A 20,655-nucleotide genomic window follows, 5' to 3' on the forward strand; every position below is an offset into this window, starting at 1 on the left:
GTGCCCCTCCAGCTTTCCTCGCTGGCTGGGCATTGAGAAGATGAAAAATCCTTGACTTGACATTCTAAACACTACTAGCAAACACTGAAGACATCAGTGCTATCAACATTCTTCACATACTGAACTCAAAACATAGCACCGTACCAGCTACTAGGAAACAGTTAACTCTATCCCAGCTGAAACTAGGACAGTATCCACCCTTATTCTATACCATTGACGTCATGCTCAGTTCCCATACCTTTAGTTACATCCTGGTCAATCACCATCACCTTTTCCATCCCTTTGAGACATATGAACAATGAGATATAGATAGATATATATATATATATGTATACATACACAGAGATATCATTCCTTTAGTTTATGGGTTATGTTCATTAAATGTTCATTGACTTCATTTAGCTCCTGACTTGGCTCCATCTGTCATACCAGTCTTTCTGGGCAGGAGGGATGGTGCAAAGTCCCTCTCAGCGGTAGAGCAGAATTGGGCTTCAGTGCAGTGTGACGAGCAGTTGACATTGGACACGCAGGAGGATGGTGTGCACCGTTGGATTGTTGCATGCTGGAGTCAGTTCTGGTTCCATCACTACTGCGCTTTGCTCGTTTTATCACAGTTTTTCTTGCTTGATCTAAGTGGTTCTTACTATAGTATATGGATATAGCATATAACAATTATAGTAATGATAACATGCAGTAGCAGGGTTATATAGCAACTAATATCATACAGGTTAATTCTGGCTATTCTCACCACTAAAATTAAATCCCTTGAGGCACACATCGGGACTTCCCCATCTTTCGCATCACCCACCAAGTGCACCCAGGCCCTTGAGCAAAAGCAATCCCAAGAAGGGTTTTAACCTTTGCCTGAGGCAGGACTAACCCAGACTGTCTTCCCAATATATTTTTTATGTGCACTACAGGGACTTCATCCCCTTCTACAGTACGTAAAAATTCTGACTGGGCAGGGCCACCCCGATTAGCAGATCCTCTGGTGTTGACTAACCAGGGGCTTTTGCTAAATGTGTATCCCAAGTTTGAAAGTTCCACCCCCCCATTGCTCTCAATGTAGTCTTTAACAGTCCATTGTATCGCTCAATTTTCCCAGAGGCTGGTGCATGATAGGGGATGTGATACACCCACTCAATGCCATGCTTTGGCCCAGGTGTCTATGAGGTTGTTTCAGAAATGAGTCCCGTTGTCTGACTCAATTCTCTCTGGGGTGCCATGTCGCCACAAGACCTGCTTTTCAAGGCCCAGGATAGTTCCGGGTGGTGGCATGGGGTACAGAATAGAATATGTTCCAGCCATCCGGTGGTTGCTTCCACCATTGTGAGCCACATAGCGCTTGCCTTGGAGAGTTTGTGGGGTGTGATATAGTCAATCTGCCAGGCTTCCCCAAATTTATATTTCAGCCATCGTCCTCCATACCACAGGGGTCTTTAACCGTTTGGCTTGCTTAATTGCAGCACATGTTTCACATTCACGGACAACCTGTGCAATCGTCCATTGGTCAAGTCCACCCTTCGGTCACGAGCCCCTCTATATGTTGCATCTCTTCCCTGATGGCCTGAAGCATCATGGGCCCATCGAGTCATAAATAGCTCACCCTTATGTTGCCAGTCCAGGTCCACCTGAGCCACTTCAATCTTGGCAGCCTGATCCACCTGTTGGTTATTTTGATGTTCTTCAGTGGCCCGACTCTTGGGTACGTGAGCATCTACATGACGTACTTTTACAACCAGATTCTCGCGGGGACGCAATATCTTGCCACAGTGCGGCAGCCCAAATGGATTTACCTCTGCGCTGCCAGTTGCTCTGCTTCCATTGCTGTAACCACCCCCACAGGGCATTTGCCACCATCCATGAGTCAGTATAGAGATAGAGCACTGGCCACTTTTCTCTTTCAGCAATGTCTAACGCTAGCTGGATGGCTTTCACCTCTGCAAAATGACTCTATTCACCTTCTCCTTCAGCAGTTTCTGCAACTTGTCGTGTAGGACTCCATACAGCAGCCTTCCACCTCCGATGCTTTCCCACAATGCGACAGGACCCATCAGTGAACAGAGCATATTGCCTCTCATTTTCTGGCAGTTTATTATACAGCAGGGCTTCTTCAGCACGCGTCACCTCCTCCTCTGGTGACATTCCAAAATCTTTGCCTTCTGGCCAGTCCGGGATCATTTCTAAAATTCCTGGGCGACTGGGGTTTCCTATGCGAGCCCATTGTGTGATCAGTGCGATCCACTTACTCCACGTGGCATCAGTCGCGTGATGTGTAGAGGAGACCCTCCCTTTGAACATCCAGCCCAGCACTGGCAGTCGCGGTGCTAAGAGGAGCTGTGTTTCAGTACCAACCACTTCTGAGGCAGCTCGAACTCCTTCATATGCTGCCAATATCTCTTTTTCAGTTGGAGTATAGCGAGCCTCGGATCCTCGATATCCTTGACTCCAAAACCCCAGGGGTCGGCCTCGGGTCTCCCCAGGTGCTTTCTGCCAGAGGCTCCAGGTAGGGCCATTCTCCCCGGCTGCAGTATAGAGCACATTTTTAACATCTTGTCCTGCTCGGACTGGTCCAAGGGCTACTGCATGAACAATCTCCCGTTTAATTTGTTCAAAGGCTTGCTGTTGCTCACGGCCCCATTCAAAATCATTCTTCTTCTGGGTCACTTGATAGAGAGGGCTTACAATCAGACTGTAATTTGGAATATGCATTCTCCAAAAACCCACAACACCTAAGAAAGCCTGTGTTTCCTTTTTATGAGTCGGTGGAGACATAGCTGCTATTTTGTTGATCACATCCATTGGGATCTGACGACGTCCATCTTGCCATTTTATTCCTAAAAACTGGATCTCCTGTGCAGGTCCCTTGACCTTACTTTCTTTTATGGCAAAACTGGCTTTCAGAAGGATTTGGATTATTTTCCTCCCTTTCTCAAAGACTTCTTCTGCCGTGTTGCCCCATACAATGATGTCATCAATGTATTGCAGGTGTTCTGGAGCTTCACCTTTTTCCAGTGCAGTCTGGATTAGTCCATGGCAAATGGTGGGGCTGTGTTTCCACCCCTGGGGCAATCGATTCCGAGTGTACTGGACACCCCTCCAAGTAAAGGCAAATTGTGGACGACACTCTGCTGCCAGAGGGATTGAGAAAAACGCATTAGCAATGTCAATTGTAGCATACCACTTGGCTGCCTTTGACTCTAGTTCGTATTGAAGTTCTAGCATATCTGGAACGGCAGCACTCAGCGGTGGCGTAACTTCATTCAGGCCACGATAGTCAACTGTTAGTCTCCACTCCCCATTAGACTTTCGCACTGGCCATATGGGACTATTAAAGGGTGAGCGAGTTTTGCTGATCACTCCTTGGCTCTCCAGTTGGCGAATCAACTTGTGGATGGGAATCAGAGAGTCTCGGTTGGTGCGATATTGCCGCCGGTGCACTGTCGTGGTAGCAACTGGCACTTGTTGTTCTTTAACCCTCAGCAACCCCACAATCGAAGGGTCTTGAGAGAGACCAGGCAGGGTAGACAGCTGTTCAGTGCCCTCCGTCTCCAAGGCAGCTATACCAAAAGCCCATCGATACCCCTTCGGGTCCTGAAAATACCCTCTCCTGAGATAGTCTATGCCAAGGATACACGGAGCCTCCGGACCAGTCACAATGGGGTGTTTCTGCCATTCGTTCCCAGTTAGGCTTACTTCAGCTTCCAATACAGTTAACTCTTGGGATCCCCCTGTCACACCAGAAATACAGATGGGTTCTGCCCCTTTATAACTTGATGGCATTAGAGTGCACTGTGCGCCGGTGTCTACTAGAGCCTTATACTCCTGTGGGTCTAACATGCCAGGCCATCGAATCCACACAGTCCAACAGACCCAGTTATCCCTTTCCTCCACCTGGCTGGAGGCAGGGCCCCTCTAATTCTGGCCAGAGTATCCGGTATTCACTTCTCGTAAAATTGGCTCAGAAGTCCCTTCAAGAGGATCAGAAATAAGATCAGCCCTTCTACTCTAGAAACTGGAGCAGCATTTTTCCTACTAGAATCCCCTTTTGTGGTGGTTTTTCCTCGCAGCTCACGTACCCGTGCATTTAGGACCGAGGTAGGTTTTCCACCCCATTTCCTCATGTCCTCTCCATGATCACATAGGTAAAACCACAGGGCACCTCGCGGTGTGTACCTTCTATATTCTCTCTCTTGGGCAGAGGAGCCCTCACTCCTAATAGCTGAGACATTGGTCCTTACAGGTGGGCAATAGGACATATCCTCTTTGAATTGCTGGAAATCCTCAGACAGCTTCTCCACAGCCGAAATGCAGGCTTGTAGGGAGGAGGAGAGATTTTCTTCATATTGACGGAGTTGGCGAGCCACTTCATCCACTGTCGGTGCCTCTTCGTCTTTCCAGGTCATTATTGCCAGTGAGTTGGCATAGGACGATGGTGTGCTCTGTACAAATTTCCGCCACATGGGTCGTGTGCATTGGACTTCGTCTGGATCTTTGGGTAATTGTGGGTTGTCCGGGTCATGATGAATCGTCTCTAGCACAGCTAATTCCCTCGGATATTGGATACCTTTTTCCATAGTGGTCCACTTGCTTGATTGACATATAACATCTTCCTTAAAGGGGTACCTTTCCTTCACACTTGAAAGGAGTCGCCTCCAGAGGCTGATAGCTTGTGTTCCTCTTCCAATTGCCTTGTCAATGCCACCTTCCCTGGCAAGCGATCCCAGCTGCTTGGCTTCCCTACCTTCTAATTCCAAGCTGTTAGCCCCATTGTCCCAGCATCGGAGGAGCCAGGTGACAATATGCTCACCTATACGGCGACCAAAATCTTTTCGCATATCCCGCAGCTCACTCAAGGATAGGGACCGGGTTATTACCTCTGCTTCTGCCTCTTCCTCCTATTCCCGTGATGACCCTGGTTCACCTTCATCCTTTGCTAAGCGAGCTGATTTTTTTGTATATTTCTTTTTCTGTATGGGGGCAACTGATACTGGTGCAGGTTGATCTGCTGGTTCAGTTGCAGTATCGCTCACCGGGTTTTGGATAACCGCAGCGTCTGTTGCCAAGGTTTGGGTAGCAGCAGTGCTTGTCGCTGGGGCTGGAGGGACCGCAGTGCCCGTTGCCAAGGTTTGGGTAGCTGCTGTGCTCGTTGCCGCGGCTGGAGGGCTGCAATGCCTGTTGCTGAGGTTTGGGTAGCCACAGTTCTCGTTGCCAGGGCTGGAGGAGTCGCGGTGCCTGTCACCAAGGTCTGGGCGGCCACAATGCTCGTCGCCGGGGCTGGAAGGGCCGCAGCGCCCATTGCCAGGGTTTGGGTGACCGCAATGCTCATCGTTTTGTTGTTAGGTCCAGAGACCTTCTCTTCCCCTTGAGGGTGCTGAGTTGTGTCGAACAGGGCTCGATAGGCATGGGCCAGGCCCCAGCAGGTTGCAGTGATTTGTATCTCTCTGGAGCTGCCGGGGTGACAGCATACCTTTACAAATATTTTACTAGTTCTTCTGGAATCTGCACTTGTTCAGGGGTGAATTTCCAAAACACTGGAGGTGCCCACTTTTCTAGGTACTTGCCCATACTACCCCACACACCCTGCCACTCATAATTATCCAGCCTCGGGGCAGACCTCTGGGTGATCTTCTTAAATAGTTGTTTAACCTTAAACAAGAGCTGAACCACATTCAGAAGCATGCTAATTCCCAGCAGTAAGGCTAGGACCGTGCTGGTATCCACATCCCAAGAGTATTCAAATTTTTCAAAATTCCCAAACACCATTGTAACTGGACTGAAGGAGAAAGGAGAGGGGAAGAAAGGTATCCCACTCATAGACTGGTTTTCCAAGGAGGAAAGGTAAATGGTATAATTATTAATAGTCTCCCACACACAGATGGCTCCCGCAGTATAAAGGTGACAATGCTGAGTGCAAATACCAGATTAATCCCACAACTAATGACTTTATCATACCATAAACCAGTGTTATACAATACATCAAAGCGAAAACCTTAATCCACCTCCCACGGATGACAAGCAGCAGAAGAGGGACTACATACAGCAAGCGAGATGATAATAACAGAACTTTAAAAACCAGAGCAACAACTCTAGGAACACATAAATCAACATAATGACCAGTGACTATTAGACCAATATAATGAATGCTTATAACAAATTTGTTTTAACGAGCTCTGGTCAGGTTTGTCGTTATCTCAACCCTTAGTGCCCCACATTGGGCGCCAAAATGGACTGTCGTGGTTTAACCCCAGCCAGCAACTAAGCACCACGCAGCCGCTCACTCACTCCCCCCCCCCCACCCAGTGGGATGGGGGAGAAAATCGGGAAAAAAGAAGCAAAACCCACGGGTTGAGATAAGAACAGTTTAATAGAACAGAAAAAAAGAAACTAAAAATGATAATGATAACACTAATAAAATGACAACAGCAATTATGAAAGGATTGGAATGTACAAATGATGCGCAGTGCAATTGCTCACCGCCCGCCGACCGGCACCCAGCAAGTCCCCGAGCGGCGATTCCCCGCCCCCACTTCCCAGTTCCTGTACTAGATGGGACATCACATGGTATGGAATACCCTGTTGGCCAGTTTGGGTCAGCTGCCCTGGCTGTGTCCTGTGCCAATTTCTTGTGCCCCTCCAGCTTTCTCGCTGGCCGGGCATGAGAAGCTGAAAAATCCTTGACATTAGTCTAAACACTACTAGCAACAACTGAAGACATCAGTGTTATCAACATTCTTCACATACTGAACTCAAAACATAGCACCGTACCAGCTACTAGGAAAACAGTTAACTCTATCCCAGCTGAAACTAGGGCAGCGGGAGAAAGTCCTTCGGCAGGATAAAGCGTCGGCAGCTTGGGGCGGGTGACCCTTCTGGAGCCGGAACAGCAGTTTGCTCAGTTTTGGTTTCACACCTTTCCTCTAGGAACTAAGACAGCACAGTGGATTATCAAAGCACGCAAGTGTTTTCTTCCAAAGAGAAAGTATGGACAATCAACTCCGACAACCGATTCTTCCTCTGCCAGCAGCTAACGCCTGAGGGCCCCCGCAGCTTCACAAATCCTCGTAGGAAGAGAAGAGTCTCAAGTTCTTCAAAAATTTAAGGAAATCATCCCAAAGGTAGCTGCTAGGGAAAACGATCCCTGGTGGCAGGTACACAATAGACGCCAGTCTCAGCTCTTTTCTGCAGGGTCACAAATTCAGACCGCACGTCTGACCAGCAGGGAAGTTTAGGACAACTGAGTGCAGATACTCCCATGTCTACCAGTTCAAGACTCATTGCAAAGCCTCAGCTGGAAAAAGAATCACCTCTGGGTATCCAACCAAATAATCAGTTTCAATTTATTTGTTTCTTTATTTTCAGCCGTCAATCAGTTCACCAATTTCCATGAACATGTCATCCTCCTCATTCTCTGGGTCCACGTCAATTTCCTCTTCCTGTTCGCCTCCTGAGATTTCCCAAAGAAACTTCTCAAAGTCATCTTCTCCAGAGAAGGGGGCTTCCCAGGCCCCTGAGAAGCTCAACCGGCGTTGCTTTACTGCTCCTTCTGAAGAAGCTGAGGTCGAGCTTGCGACCTCTGACGGTGCCACAGAGTCTGCCTGGCTTCCAATATGCAGCTCAGGACTTGGAAGAACAAGAAAGAGAGCAAATCAGTGTACGACATTCCTTAAGCAGAGAGACGTTTTCTGCAAACCAGCTCTTAAAACGGTAGTTTAATCCCTCCTACACCTCAGCCTTACGCAGGGATTGTTATTCAATTAACCTGGGGCTACTCTTAGAGTCCAGTGTATCAGCAGGTACATTTTGCAGTTTGGCGGTTTATCCGCGAAGACACAGCATCTGGGGTCTGGCAAAGAAGGTTCCGTTTTTGTAGCCAGAGACACTTTGCCACCTTTACTAATTTGACTGCAAAAAGGTTACCAAGTCAACCTCTGCAGGCGTTCAGAAAACCCCAGAAGCCACTGAAAAGCTGTACCAACTTGCAGCATTTTCAGACAAGAATCTAAATAAGCGGTCCCGCCAGCTGCTAGAAGCTTATTATTTCAGACAAATTTTTCCTCTGCTGGACTTGGCATGAATTATCTCAAAACTCTAATTCTTCCACGTGTGACAAAAAACCACCAACTTAGTTTCACGTGAAAGGCACACTGATCAAGAAAAAGAACAAGTTGTGGTTGTTACCTGGCTTGGGGTTTTTCTCTCCCACGTATGGAGAGGAGGCTGTCCTCTGGCAAAGCCGGAACAACGGCCTAGGAAGAAGCAAGGTGGTTTAGGATACACAGGTCAAAGACTGCTTTGCAGATTCTTCCTCCACTGCTTCTCCTCTGGCATTGCTGAGCCTTAACCCAAATACAGAACCAGGGCACACCTGAAGAAAAGTTAGCATTCCCTCAAAGTTTACTAACGACCGTGGGTCTTTTTAAAGAACACAGCATTAATGGACGTAGCAGAGCGTTCTGGAAACACTGCCAGTCACCTCGTAAAAAGCAGAAAGGTACTACCAGCGTCCTGTCGACCACTTCGGGATTTCAAAGGGAACAGAGACCCGTAGAACATTTCAGTCTTCCATCTTTTCTCCAAGAGGAGGGTACAACTTGGCCATAACTTTTACTAGGGACCCACTACTGCCTCAGCCGCTGTCCTTACCACAGCTGCTTTTTTAGCTGAAGGCTCCTTCCCGTCGCCACCAGTGGCACTCAACGGCTTCACGGCCGCCACGGCAGAGGGATGACTCTCGGCTGCCTTACGTTTCAGTGGCTGCTTTGTGGGGAAGGTGGCTTTCCCATCCAAAGGCTTCAGGCACACCTTCCGTTTGGCTAGAGAAAAAGGAAGAGAGAACTGATACCGTCTTGCTCTGCCTCAGGAAAAAAAAAAAAAAACAACAAACAAACAGGTTCTCTTAACAGTCCCACAATCCTTCTAGTTAAGTGTATGGAGACAGCACAATTACACTGCCATTTCCCAGATTCTCACCAGTATTTTCCACACCCTAAACTCTGTTTACCAACAAGCCATAAAAAGGAGCAAAGAAATTACAAAAAGGAGCCAGAGTTGCAACGTGAAAATTGTCACCCTCTGCCTTTCTTTCAAAGCGTGACCTGAAGTAACGCTTTAACGTACAGTCAACGCTTACTTTCAGCTTTCCATTCCAGAAGTTGAGCTGCCCGTTTCCCCGGTGATACGGCAGCATCCTTTCCGGGGCTTTCAGCCCCATCTCCCGGAGATTTCACCAATATCCTCTTTGGAAGCTGATAAGCTGACCCTGAAACCACCCTGGATTCAGGACTCCCTGATGCTGGAGTTTTACCCTTGGTTGCCTGTTCAATAGGAGATGGCACAGCAGCTGCTTCCTTCTGAAGCTTCTCTTCTTGGCGTTGCTTCAGTTGCCGCTTCTCCCACATGATCTCTTCAAGGCTCTTCACTTCAACTTTAGAATTAGTTGCACTCTGATCAGAGGGCTAGAAAGAAACAAAAGAAGAGGACTAAGAGGACAAAAATCTATGGAGATTTCATTAAGAAAATCTTGAGTAGCAACCCCTCCGAAATAGCTCCATGTGGAACAGAGCATGTTAATACCATTCAGATCTGACATATTTCCCCATAAAACGTTGCCTGTAACCTGTAACAAGATCCATGCTTTGCTACGGAAGTAGCTTCAAAAGCCTACAGTTCCCAACACAGCAAGCTTCTTCAATAGAGCAGAAGACTCTCGCTGGAATCTGTTACATTCTTTTTCAGCAACAGGAAGTCATACAAGCTCCCCCAAGACAGCATTCCCTGACAGACTGATTTCCTCCAATACAAACCTCTAGCCTTTTCTATTAAAGTTCTTAGCCCGGGATTTTAAGATCTCCTTCTTGCAGTCTCACAGATAAAGTCACGGAGAAGAAAAACATTAACCTCACAGATTTTATCTGGTGCTAATAGGGTTTCTTATTCCTTGTCAGGTATAATAAGATTAATTCAAAGCCTGCGGTTTAACACCTTGTCTGGAAATGCTACTGAAAGTGACAGGACTTGCGACATCGCTGCAGCGCTTACCAAATGCAGAAAGGTAGGAACACACTCAAACTGGGAGCATGCAGCCAGTTACAAACGAAACGTAACAAAATGTATCAAAAATTGTTTGAATAGATAGATGGATGTACTTCACAAAGGACTCACCTCTGCAGGTGCAGAGACAGCTTTGGGAGAAGGCTTGCTCAATTCCACTCTTTTTCTTCTCTTCCAGGTGCTTCAAAACAAGCAAAAAAAAAAAAAAAATCATCATTTTGTCAACAGCAGAAATAAAGCAACCTGGTTACCTCTGTTTCCTTGCTGTGTTTACTTCCTCACGTCTAATAACGGGACAGAGGGAAAGGCTACAGTAAGCAATCCCTGCAGCGTTCGAGCTCTCTTTCCCTCAATCGCACTATTCTCTTTTTAGGTGGCTTATATAATCTTAACGATATCTTTAGTGCTCTGCCAATTTTGACAAAAACTGGCCCTCACCTTAAGAGGCTGATACATGCTTTGCAAACATAGATACATCAATAACTAAGGTAAACAACGCATATGCCAAAGAGGAAGCTAAGCCTGGATTCAGCCCAGGGAAGATCTCATACCACAAGCGGATGGCAGAAGAAACAGAAGCAAGAAACTAGGCTACAAAGCTCCTCAGTGGAAGAATTTTCCAGTGGGAAATACAGACAACTATCACGTGATTCATGGAAAAGGATATGGTTGCATATTCCGGCACTTCCTTGCCTTCTGACTTTGTAGCCTTAAACTCTTCTACCCTCTACGGCATATGCAGAAGGAAAAAGCAAAGCAAATCCTGAGCAAACTGAATTTGCTTGACAGGAGAAGCGCTTCACCAGGCCAGGTACCAAATCACCTTATTACCTATTAGCTTTGATCCGCAACAAACTCCTCCCTGTCGGGGCAGGTTCGGGTTGTGCTGGTGGAGCTGGCACTTTTCCTCCACTCTGCTGCATCCGCAGAGCTTTCTCCCGCTTCATTTCTTCCAAGGTTTTAACACGCACTTCTCCCGCTGGCTTGGCTTTACCTGCCGGCTCTGCCGGGCGCACTTGGCTGAGCACAGACGGAGCAAGTATGCTCTGCTTCTTGGGTTTGCTCTCAACTTTTGTCTCGGTAGGAAACGCTTCTGGTTTTTGCTTCTTTCGTCTCAATCGCTTGCGTTTTTTTACAGCCAGGGATCCTGAGAAAGTTTTGACATGAACTGCAGGGGAAGGTCTTGCCCCCGAGCTGGGATCTTCTGTTTTGACGTCCTTCAGTCTGGGGTTTCACTTGAGGTTCTCCTCGTCTCCGATGAGCGCTCTCAAGTCGAATTTCCTCCACTGTTTTCACATGCATTTCTCCCCTGGCTTAGCAGCCTTCTCTGTCATCATCAAAAAAAAAGAGAAGCACCAACATTTAAGGAGAGTCCAGCAATATTTAAAGTCTCCCAAATCTGTCACAGTACTAAGGAAAACTAGGTTTGCGTCATCCCAAGAATGCATCTTAGGACAGCACCATTCTGCACGGTGTTCTCCTCCTTTAAGCCACTTGTATTTTGAAAACTAGCGCTATCCGGAGAGAGTTGCGACACAAAAAGCATTAGTCTATTTTATTTTGTTACTTTCTCAGACCGTTGTCTCTCTGTTCGCATCTCAAACTCCTGCTCCTGGCAGTGCTTCTATCCTAATTGTGCGTAAGCATACTGCAGCTTCTGACGGTTCACAGCAGTTTTCAAGCGGAAACCTTGATGAGGCACAAGTGGAAAACACCCCCCCGCCTAGAGCCAGATCTCTGACAGTGGCTAAACAGGACAGCTTCAGCACTCGAGCAAGAGGAATCAGGTTTTTTTAAATTAACTTCTAGGGCCGTATGAAAGTTCATGGAAAGACGAAAGGGGAAAGCATACTTAATGCCCAGTTCTTACCTGTCTCTCTACTGGTCGGTTCAGAGGGCAGTCCTAGCCTCTCCTTCAGAGACCTGGGGACTTGAACTACAAGAGAGAACAGAAAAAGTTCGGCAGACTGCATAAATCTCCATTTGGTGTTCTCATAAATCTCATTTCAAAATGAGACCCATCACTTCACTGCGATTCAGAGCTACCTTGAGCCCTCAACCAACACGCAAAAGAACCTTTAGAAGAAAGGACAAACAGCAAACCTAAACAGAAAATCTGTGCATCAAATCCAGATGTCTGCTTAGTAGCCGTACCTCTCTTAGGTGCTTTGTCAGCACTCTCCAGAGCCTCTGTCTTCTTCCCCAGCCTGTCAGCAAGGTTGCGCTTTAGCGGAAGGACACTTTTACCAGCTTCAGAAAGAGAGAAAACAAGCAACACTTTAAGAACGTTTCTCTGGAGGAGGATTTTAGAACAGTCAGCCACAAACTTCAATGCTTCCAGGGATCTTTTCTTATAGTTGTCTTTCAGCTGCTAAAGAAATTTGCCACTTCTGCCGTCAATACGCAGCTCTGCCAAAATGTATTTTCCTCCTGCACGCAGCAAAAAAACCCTGAAATATAGTCACGTTCAGATGAGGGCACCCGAACAACAGCTCACAAAAAGCTCTTACCTGCGGAGGCTTTCCGTTTTCCCATCCTCTCGCCAAGATTCAGTTGAATCACAGGCTCCTCCCCTAAAACACAGAAGAATCTCTTCACTGCACAGAAACCAGTAGCCGGTTAGAGCATTGTCCTTCTGGCCCACGTCCCAGCAAAAGGCACTCTTCGCGTAGCCAAACCACAGAAAACGAGTGACTACCAGTAGCAGTAGTGCCACACGTTTTTTGCCTTTCAAAGGAATTTGTGCAGATCTGAACACCACCACTTACACACAGACTCGTATCACGCTACTGTCCGCAAGCGCCACCGTCAGCCTCGTCAATGCTTCCAAAATTGGCCACTTGTATAATACCGTCTTCTATAGGTCTTCCCTTTCATTACTCCCCAGTTTGTCAGTTATCTCCTTATTTCCATACTGGCACTTGTATTGACATTAGCCTCTCTCTCTCTGCTGCTGCTGCACTTAACCCAACCGCTACTTCTGCCCCATGCTGCCGACACATTAGCTCATTCACAAATCTCACTCAACTTCGGGAACATCAAAGTCCAATTAAGCACATTGGAGAGTCTGTAAGATGCTGTCATACATGATGAGCTACAGCTTAACGTCAGGCTGATGAAAAACACTGCTGGATCTTTTGTTGCAACACAACAAACTGAGCACCTACAAATGCCAAATATTTGCAATCAAACCAGGGCCTTTAAGCATAAAAGCATGGCTTTAATTAGAAAAGGCAGCACCAGCAGGCTAACGTGTCTGAATGATCTTAATTATTACTTAACCTCTTGGTTGAGGAGCCATGAAATGGAAACAATAGTATTCGCTGTTACCTTGCTTTGTAGACAGAGTCACAGTTCTCACTACCGTCCGTACATTTTCCTTTTCTGGCACAGGAATAGCCCGAGATTGGAGCGGAGGAACAGAAACTCCTGAAGGACCTTCTGATCATAGCAAGCAAAACATAAGGATATTTAGGAGAAAAAAAAAACAGAAACAAAAACAAACAAAAAACCAACCAAAACACAAGAACTATCACAAAGACCAAAGACAGTAGTTACCCATTACTGTCAAACGTACAATGACCACTGCACGTAAATAAGAGAAATGAGCAATTTCCCTCTGATTTGCCCTTGGAATTCCAATCTAGAATATCAGCTGTTTGAGTTTAAGAAAACAGATTGCACGCCAAAGGAGCTCAAGGCCTGCAACTAAGCATGCAAGTCTGTCCCTCAAGCAGCTCTCAGCTGCAATCACCTCCCAGTCTGAACCCAACAGCCCCAAAAAATTTCCTTTCTCGGGCCAAGAATTGTATTCACCAGCGCACAGCCAGCTATCCAGGTAGTATCAGAAGGTTAAAAAAAAAAAAAAAAAAAAAACCTGGATGAAGGTGAACAGAAGGCAGAAGGATAAGAAAGTAAGGGATATTAACTCACCACCTTGGTTTTTTGTTTTTTCCTTTAGTTTCTCCAATTTGATTTCTTCAAGTGTTTTTATTCCAAAATTTAAGTTCTCCTCTGAAAACAGAAAATGGTTAATGAAGCTGAGGCTTAAAGGCACATCTTGAAGAGCACACATCCTCAAGCTGCTTACAGCTCAGAACCCTTCCAAAGTCTTCCAAATCAACCCTCTCAACACTCCCCACAAGTCAAAAAAGCCATAGAACGCATGGGCGTTTTGGTAAGCAATTGGCACCTTTCTTCACCCCTCTTCCCGTCCTACAGAGTAAAACCTACCGTTTTAAGCGTTTTAATCCATCTACACGATGTTAGATTCCTCTGTCATTAGACATGGCTTCCCACAATGTTTGAAAGGACACATTTGCAGGCATTTAAACTCCACGCTGTGGCTCTATTTTGTTTTACAAAAGTCAACAAGGAGGAGTTGACCTGTCTGACCCAAGGGACGCACGACATCATTAGACGGGAATGAGCCCGTGGAAATAACTGACTCCATCCAGCTACCCTATCTTCTATCGTAGTTTTAGAACATATCGCTTTGGAGTTAATCGTCAAGTTCTCCTTCCAATCCATCCTACTACAGCTGCTCGAATACCTTGCTTTGTATTAGCACTGCCTTTCCTAGTGGAAATTATCCGCGATCCACCATGGGCTTCTGTTGCCGCTTGCTGGACAGGTGTTGTAGTTTCACCTCCTTCTTCTTCAGAAAGCCGCTCTGAAAGTCCAAAATAAACCTATTCAGTTATGGAGCAGGGATTATACAAGGCGTTTCATGCTTATGTAGCTCCTACAATGACATTTCAGTCCACGGTTCATATTCTGTTTGCATTCTTAACTACAAGCAACTGTTTGTAGGAGGTTTTTTTGAAACAGCTATATTGACTTGACAAGCTCATATAAGCAAGAGCTACACCGGGGAAAAAATATTTAAGACTCCAGACTCTCGTCCGTAGCTTTAAACACTACACGGTTCAGGCATGCCGTCATTTATACATTCACCTCCAGCAGAAATGCCTTCAGTAAGTAAAAAGTACCCATCTTCATCATCATCTGCAGCACTGATTACAACTGGCTGGAGGATGTGTAGGACTTGGGACCTTTTCAGAGTTTTCCACTTTCATCACCCGCCTCAGCTGCGGAGAGGGATTTGACTGGACAGAAAGTTTGGTTTGCTGCAGGGACGCCTGAGCCATTTTCACATCGTCTTCTGCAGGCTCAGGTGGACTCGCAAGCGTAGCTAGAGGAAGACGAGGATCATCTCTCATTTGGCCATTTAAAGCTTTGACCCCACCCTTGCGCTCACTGTCTAGAGACGGCAGATAAGGTAGACAACCCACCTGGCTACTGAATTCAGAGTTTCCTATTCCCCACCCCTACGGACACACTAGGAACAACGGCTTCCCTTCACACACTAATCTCGCCACCCTACCATCCAGAAAGGATTAAATGAAGGGAAAGCAACCTGAGTGCAAAGATCCCACAAAGCACAGAGAAGCTGAGCATGAAAGAAAAAATTCAGTACCAGAACTACAGTCCGTTTAGCTGAGAGCCTGTGACTGCACACTTCTCCCTACACTCATCAGTGAGCAGTTACTCGATGCCTTCTACGGCATTGTACCCACTCCTAAGTAATTCTTAATGCTTAACTTAAGAAAAAGGACCCAAGAAACTCACTTCTGCTCGGCGGGAAGAAGCGTCCATCAACATAACGTCCTTTCGTGTGACGGAACGCGCAGTTGGATTTTTGACAGCCAGCTGGTTCATTCTCCCAGTAGCAAGGAATCTCACCGCGTTTTTTCTGAAGACAGAAAGAAATAAAAGCTCGTGGTAACACTCGCCTGACATTTGCTAAGAGACAGAGTTACACGTCATGCCAGAGACAGGGCTATTGCAGTGCAGTGCGGAAACATCATTCCAAAGGGCCATTCATCACTGAAAGCATTTCAGGGCAGATCGACAAAGTTTGCGTAAGCTGTAACAGCTACGTATTATCTAGCTTTCCTGTCATCCCGTTTGAGAAGACGGGGGCTCTCACACATTCAGTTCAGGGTGGGTTAAACGAACACAATGTGACAAATACTGGGATTATTCAGAGGGAAAAAATGCCTTCAATCGCCTAGCTTGAATCTATCTCCATTTATCTTTCAGAGCCTTATTTCCTTCCCATCTTCTCCCTCCCCACCCTGGGCTACCCCAAGACGTCAGAACAACGTCCACCGAATGCAAAAATGTCTTGCTGAGATATACCCAAGAAATTGACTGTTCTTCCCCCAGCTGCCTCCCACCCCCCTCCAAGGAACAGAAACCAGTATCATTTTAAAGCAAGTAAATCTACCACGTACAAGCACATTCAGTCTACCGACAGCAAGGAAAAATGCTTTCAGGGATTTAGTTTGAGAACACATCTTTAGGCAAACACTCACATCGACTTCCATGTGTCTGAACCTGCAGGTAGTCCTGAAACAGCGACCCTCCTGCCACAGCTTGCACACTCTCTCCTTTCCCAGAGCAGCCTCACAGTGGCGGAAGGAACAGCTGTCTCCCTGCAACCAAAAGGAAATCAACAACGAGGAAATTCAAACAGTACAGCCTAAAAAATGACCCATGCGAGTAGAACTGGAAGCAGAATCTAACTGCTTATGAAGTTAACAGAAATCGGGATGTCTCCGCCCCCTCCTCTCCTAAAAACTCAACAAGAAACCCCAAAGCAAAAGAAGCCCAAACATACCTTGTTACAGGTGGAATAGAAATAGAAGTAGCAGTCGTCTCCTTGCTTAGACATGATCGACACAGTCTGAGAACGAGCTCCGGTTCTAAGGGTTCGCTCTCAACAGGGACTTCCTCCAGTCCTGGCAAGAGCTGGCTTCGCTCTTTCTTGGACTGAAAGTCTCCTAATGGCTTGATCACTCAAGTCTTCTTTTTCAAAGTAACCCTAAAGAAAGGTATCAGTAAGTGAAAGAGAAGAAACACTCCTACTCCCTGGTCTGACCTTCCAGCTTGCTGACCTGCCTTTGTCCTGCACCACAGACCAAGAAGGGAACAAAACTTTTTTTTGCACCCCAACAAACGCACGAGAGGAGTATTATTGCACCTACCTCTGGGTACTTGGGTTATAAAGCACAAAGTATTTCACTTGTCTCTCTTGCCTACTTCTTTCATCGCTTACAAAAATATTCAAGATGCTTAACGCCCCCCCTGTTTATTAGGACAGGCAGATCACAAGGAAGGCAGAGCACCAGGAACTACGTGTTCTCATCCCCCTTGTCAATCCCTCAGCCTTACCCCAGCTGCAAACAGCTGATGATGATTTACCTGCTGGTTACCGCACTCCACTAGGCTGACAGCGCCCTAGGTGTCACAACTTACATAGAGAACGCTGCATTATGATGCGTATGCAAACCACCCATCATGTCGGCTGAAGCACAGAACAAGCTCTTGCTAACACATCTCAGTCTCTGGGTGAGAACCTGAAGCCAAGTGGTCCAAAGCTGAAGCAGAATTGTCAGAATTTCCACTCTTTACATTCGTTTTCGTCAACTCTACCTGTTAAATACTGTCTGAACATACATACGCATGCCTGTTGATACACACACCAAGAGCGAGTGATGATAAAGTCAGCAAGAGTGAGAGTCAAAATTAGAATGCGGGGCTATTTGCCACAGCAGACTGCCTAAAAAGTCTCTCATGTTGAGGGAACCGGTAAAAACAAAAGATCTACGTAATAGCTTGATGAATATGCCTTCAAGGCTGATGCTTTATAACACGAGTGATTTGGGGGCCAGCACACAAACAGGCATGCCTGTGTACACGCACACAGTATAAACGTACCTATACGCACAAGCGTGCACAGCGTATGTTGCACGATATCCGTAGCGAGAGCAACTCTTAGCCCTAACCGGGCACGCAGAGTTGCAATCCATTAACGGCAGGAAGACAGCAGATCGAGGATACAGCAAGCTTTGAGAGGCAGGGAAATGCTTCCTTGGCAAGTGGCGTGGCTGCACGATACCAAGAATTTGGAATTACTTTGCTTTTAGGAAAGAATTTGTTTTCTTTTTACGTCAGAGCCAATGCTACAAGTTTGCCATCATACGCTGTTCTCTAATCCATCTATCCATCATCATGCATTGCAGCAAGATCACGGAAGCTTGGAAAAGATGCCTTAGGTCCAGTTCGACAGCTGAGGATTTGTTTGGTGCCTCCAGAGATGAAACTGATCTTCTTTAGCCACAAGCAGGTTTTTTTGATGCAAAGTCAGATACTTTGATTCTTGCTGTTCTAAAGATACTAAATGCCATAAAACTTGCAACCGCACCAGATAAAGCTCAAATTCAAGCGGTTCTGACCCCTTTCATTCAGATGCTGCGCATTTCTGTGCAAGTATTTCTGACTCTCTTGGACAAAACGGAATGAAACAGTTCCTACAAATGAATAACAAAAGGCTGGAACCTTCTACTCACACAAACACTAGCGGATTTTCCAGCTTTTTTTTTTTTTCTGGCAGGGAATTTTCCCAAATCTGAAATAAAGAGAGGACAAGTTGGGTTCTCATGTTAGTTACTGGGCTTTGACTGCTTGGCAAAGGGAAGAAAAACAGTGGTTAAGTGCAAGGTTTCCTTCCCTTCTTCAGTATTGATGGGACTATTCGCTTTTGACCCTTAGCACCTTCAAAAACAGACTGTTGTGTCATACAGATTCCTACGCATCTCCTTCTAGAAATTACTGGATGCGTTACTGATGCCATAGATAATTAAATTAGATTTCAAGCACGATTTCTGCAGTTTGCACAAGCCAACACTTAAATGGAAGGCAATTAAGGGACACTGCTTTGCCCAGCAGAGGCATTCCAATACAAATCAGGAGGGATTCACAGTCTAGAAGGTGCCATTTCTTTTCCCTAGGAAGTGAGAGACACCTGTGGAGTGCAAGTTTACTATATCCACCACCGTGGGGGGAACAAGAGAAATCCCCTCAGATCTAGCTCTTTTGAATGCCCAAGCAGCTCAGCTTTTTGCGTGTTGCCTTCCGTATTCCTGAGCAGGAGTTCGACTGGACCACTCCCGCCACCCGGGCTGCAGAAAAAGTGCAGCGCAGTCCATCCGCTGTCACCCACATTTGAAAGACAAAAACTCGTCCCAGGCAGAGGCAGACTCTTTCTCCTTCACATTCAACAAAACCACCAGCTCAAGAAACAGCAGGAACCGAGACCTAGCCGGTATCCGCTCACTGTACTCCAAACTCAACACTCTTCACGCGGTTTGTGCTTTAAAGCCTTGCTACGGGGAAGGCTCACGCAGCCAGGATTCAGGCATCGCTCGGGTTACACGGACATACTGACATACCCAGCTGTTTCCTTGGTTTTGGTTTGGAGTGAATTTCCTCTGCGTCGTCCGGCACCAAGTTCATATATTCATCAAAGCCCTACAAATCAGCAACAAAAGCCCTCGGTGAGCTACGTCCCCTGCTCTAAACTTCAGCAACAACGACACAAGCTATCGTGAGCTGTGCTGACGTGGGCTGCACAATTCAGACTATTAGTGGGAGAGGCACGAGGTATTTCCACCCCCCCACGCTAGTTTTTCCTGACAGGAAGAAACAGTTGTATGAATTTGAAGAGCAACCAACAAAATACCCAATCCAAAGAGACCCTGATACTCACAGTGATGCAGCCTTCTAGCCGCATCTTCACTTGCTCATAAAGCCACACCTGGATCCTGGACCTCTGCAAAACGATGGAGGGGGAGAGCACAACAGCAACATAAACACTCCACGCAATTTTGTTCTCTCCTGTGCATTAAGAACTCCTTGCTGCCGATAGCTTCCTAACACTCGAGGCAGTAACTCTCCCGCGTGGTTTCGCTCACGTCCTCAGTCATCTTTAAGGTGGTAGACTATTTTGGAAAGACTCTCTGCCTTCACTGGCGAACACGCAACAGCCCAGGTTTTAAAGACTCTCACGGACAACATCCCTGCACACCCGACTGCAAGAGCAAACGCCTCTTACAAAGGTGACTCCTTAAGGCGAGAAGGAAAAACGCCCAACTCGGAACCAGCTGTTCTTCTCACGCACCGCAACGACAGCAAGTTCTTCACTTCAGCAGAGACCGGCTCCAAAAACCCCATCCCGAACTCGGAAAGACCCATCCGGCGTGCCGCCCCGCTCCCCGCACGGCTCTAAGGGCCCTGCGCAAGAAGCACCGGGACGTTCCTCTCACACGGGGCCCAAGCCGCGGCAGCCCGGCGGTACTCACGTTCTGCAGGTAGCGGAAGATGAGGTTCTGGAGCGCAGCGTTAAGGACGCAGCACGGCAGCGACTCCTCGGCCACACGGCCCTTCGGCGCCTCCCGGGCCCACACAGCAGCTCCTGCCCGCCTAGCCCAGGCCCCCGCCCCCGCCACACCGCCCCCCCCGCCACACGAAGGATACGATGGGCTGCACCATCACCTTCTGCACCTTCTGGCCCTGCCCGCCGTACGCCATGCCTATGGCTACGGCTATGGCTATGGCTATGGCTGCTGCTGCCGCCGCCGCCGCCCGGCACACGCTCCCGCCGCCGCCGCAACCGGAAGCCGCGCAGCAGGGCGGGAGGCGCAAGGAGCCCTGGGATGCTGGCGGACCAGGCCGCTCGAGGCGGCTGGGAAGACC

General features: G+C 47.2%; 1 protein-coding gene and 1 long non-coding RNA gene across 5 annotated transcripts; one reads left to right on the plus strand and one right to left on the minus strand.

Moving 5' to 3' along the window:
• Positions 1–7,316: 7,316 nt before the first annotated feature.
• Positions 7,317–20,401, minus strand: LOC115334889 (zinc finger CCCH domain-containing protein 11A-like). Of its 4 annotated transcripts, XM_041119720.1 has the most exons (16): positions 20,141–20,250; positions 20,006–20,007; positions 19,670–19,693; positions 19,353–19,431; positions 16,739–16,942; positions 16,434–16,553; positions 15,685–15,808; positions 14,606–14,725; positions 13,987–14,067; positions 13,384–13,494; positions 12,564–12,626; positions 12,208–12,303; positions 11,924–11,989; positions 8,647–8,816; positions 8,182–8,249; positions 7,317–7,623 (listed from the first exon to the last, which is right to left on the minus strand). In XM_041119720.1, the coding sequence occupies exons 5-16, from the start codon at positions 16,790–16,792 to the stop codon at positions 7,359–7,361; spliced, it is 1,338 nt and encodes a 445-aa protein (XP_040975654.1). In that variant the 5' UTR covers positions 16,793–16,942; positions 19,353–19,431; positions 19,670–19,693; positions 20,006–20,007; positions 20,141–20,250; the 3' UTR covers positions 7,317–7,358. The 4 variants fall into 4 exon arrangements, with proteins under 4 accessions (XP_040975654.1, XP_029855546.1, XP_040975653.1 ...); XM_029999686.2 differs by lacking the exons at positions 20,006–20,007; positions 20,141–20,250 and adding an exon at positions 20,262–20,401 and having other exon boundaries at positions 19,670–19,732; XM_041119719.1 differs by lacking the exons at positions 19,670–19,693; positions 20,006–20,007; positions 20,141–20,250 and adding an exon at positions 20,262–20,401.
• LOC121232579 lies at positions 13,229–14,602 on the plus strand. The gene is made up of 2 exons (XR_005931294.1): positions 13,229–13,378; positions 13,965–14,602. It is a non-coding gene; the product is annotated as an uncharacterized LOC121232579 (long non-coding RNA).
• Positions 20,402–20,655: the final 254 nt, after the last annotated feature.

This window comes from Aquila chrysaetos, chromosome 24 (genome assembly GCF_900496995.4).
Source record: "Aquila chrysaetos chrysaetos chromosome 24, bAquChr1.4, whole genome shotgun sequence".
Classification (NCBI taxonomy): domain Eukaryota; kingdom Metazoa; phylum Chordata; class Aves; order Accipitriformes; family Accipitridae; genus Aquila; species Aquila chrysaetos.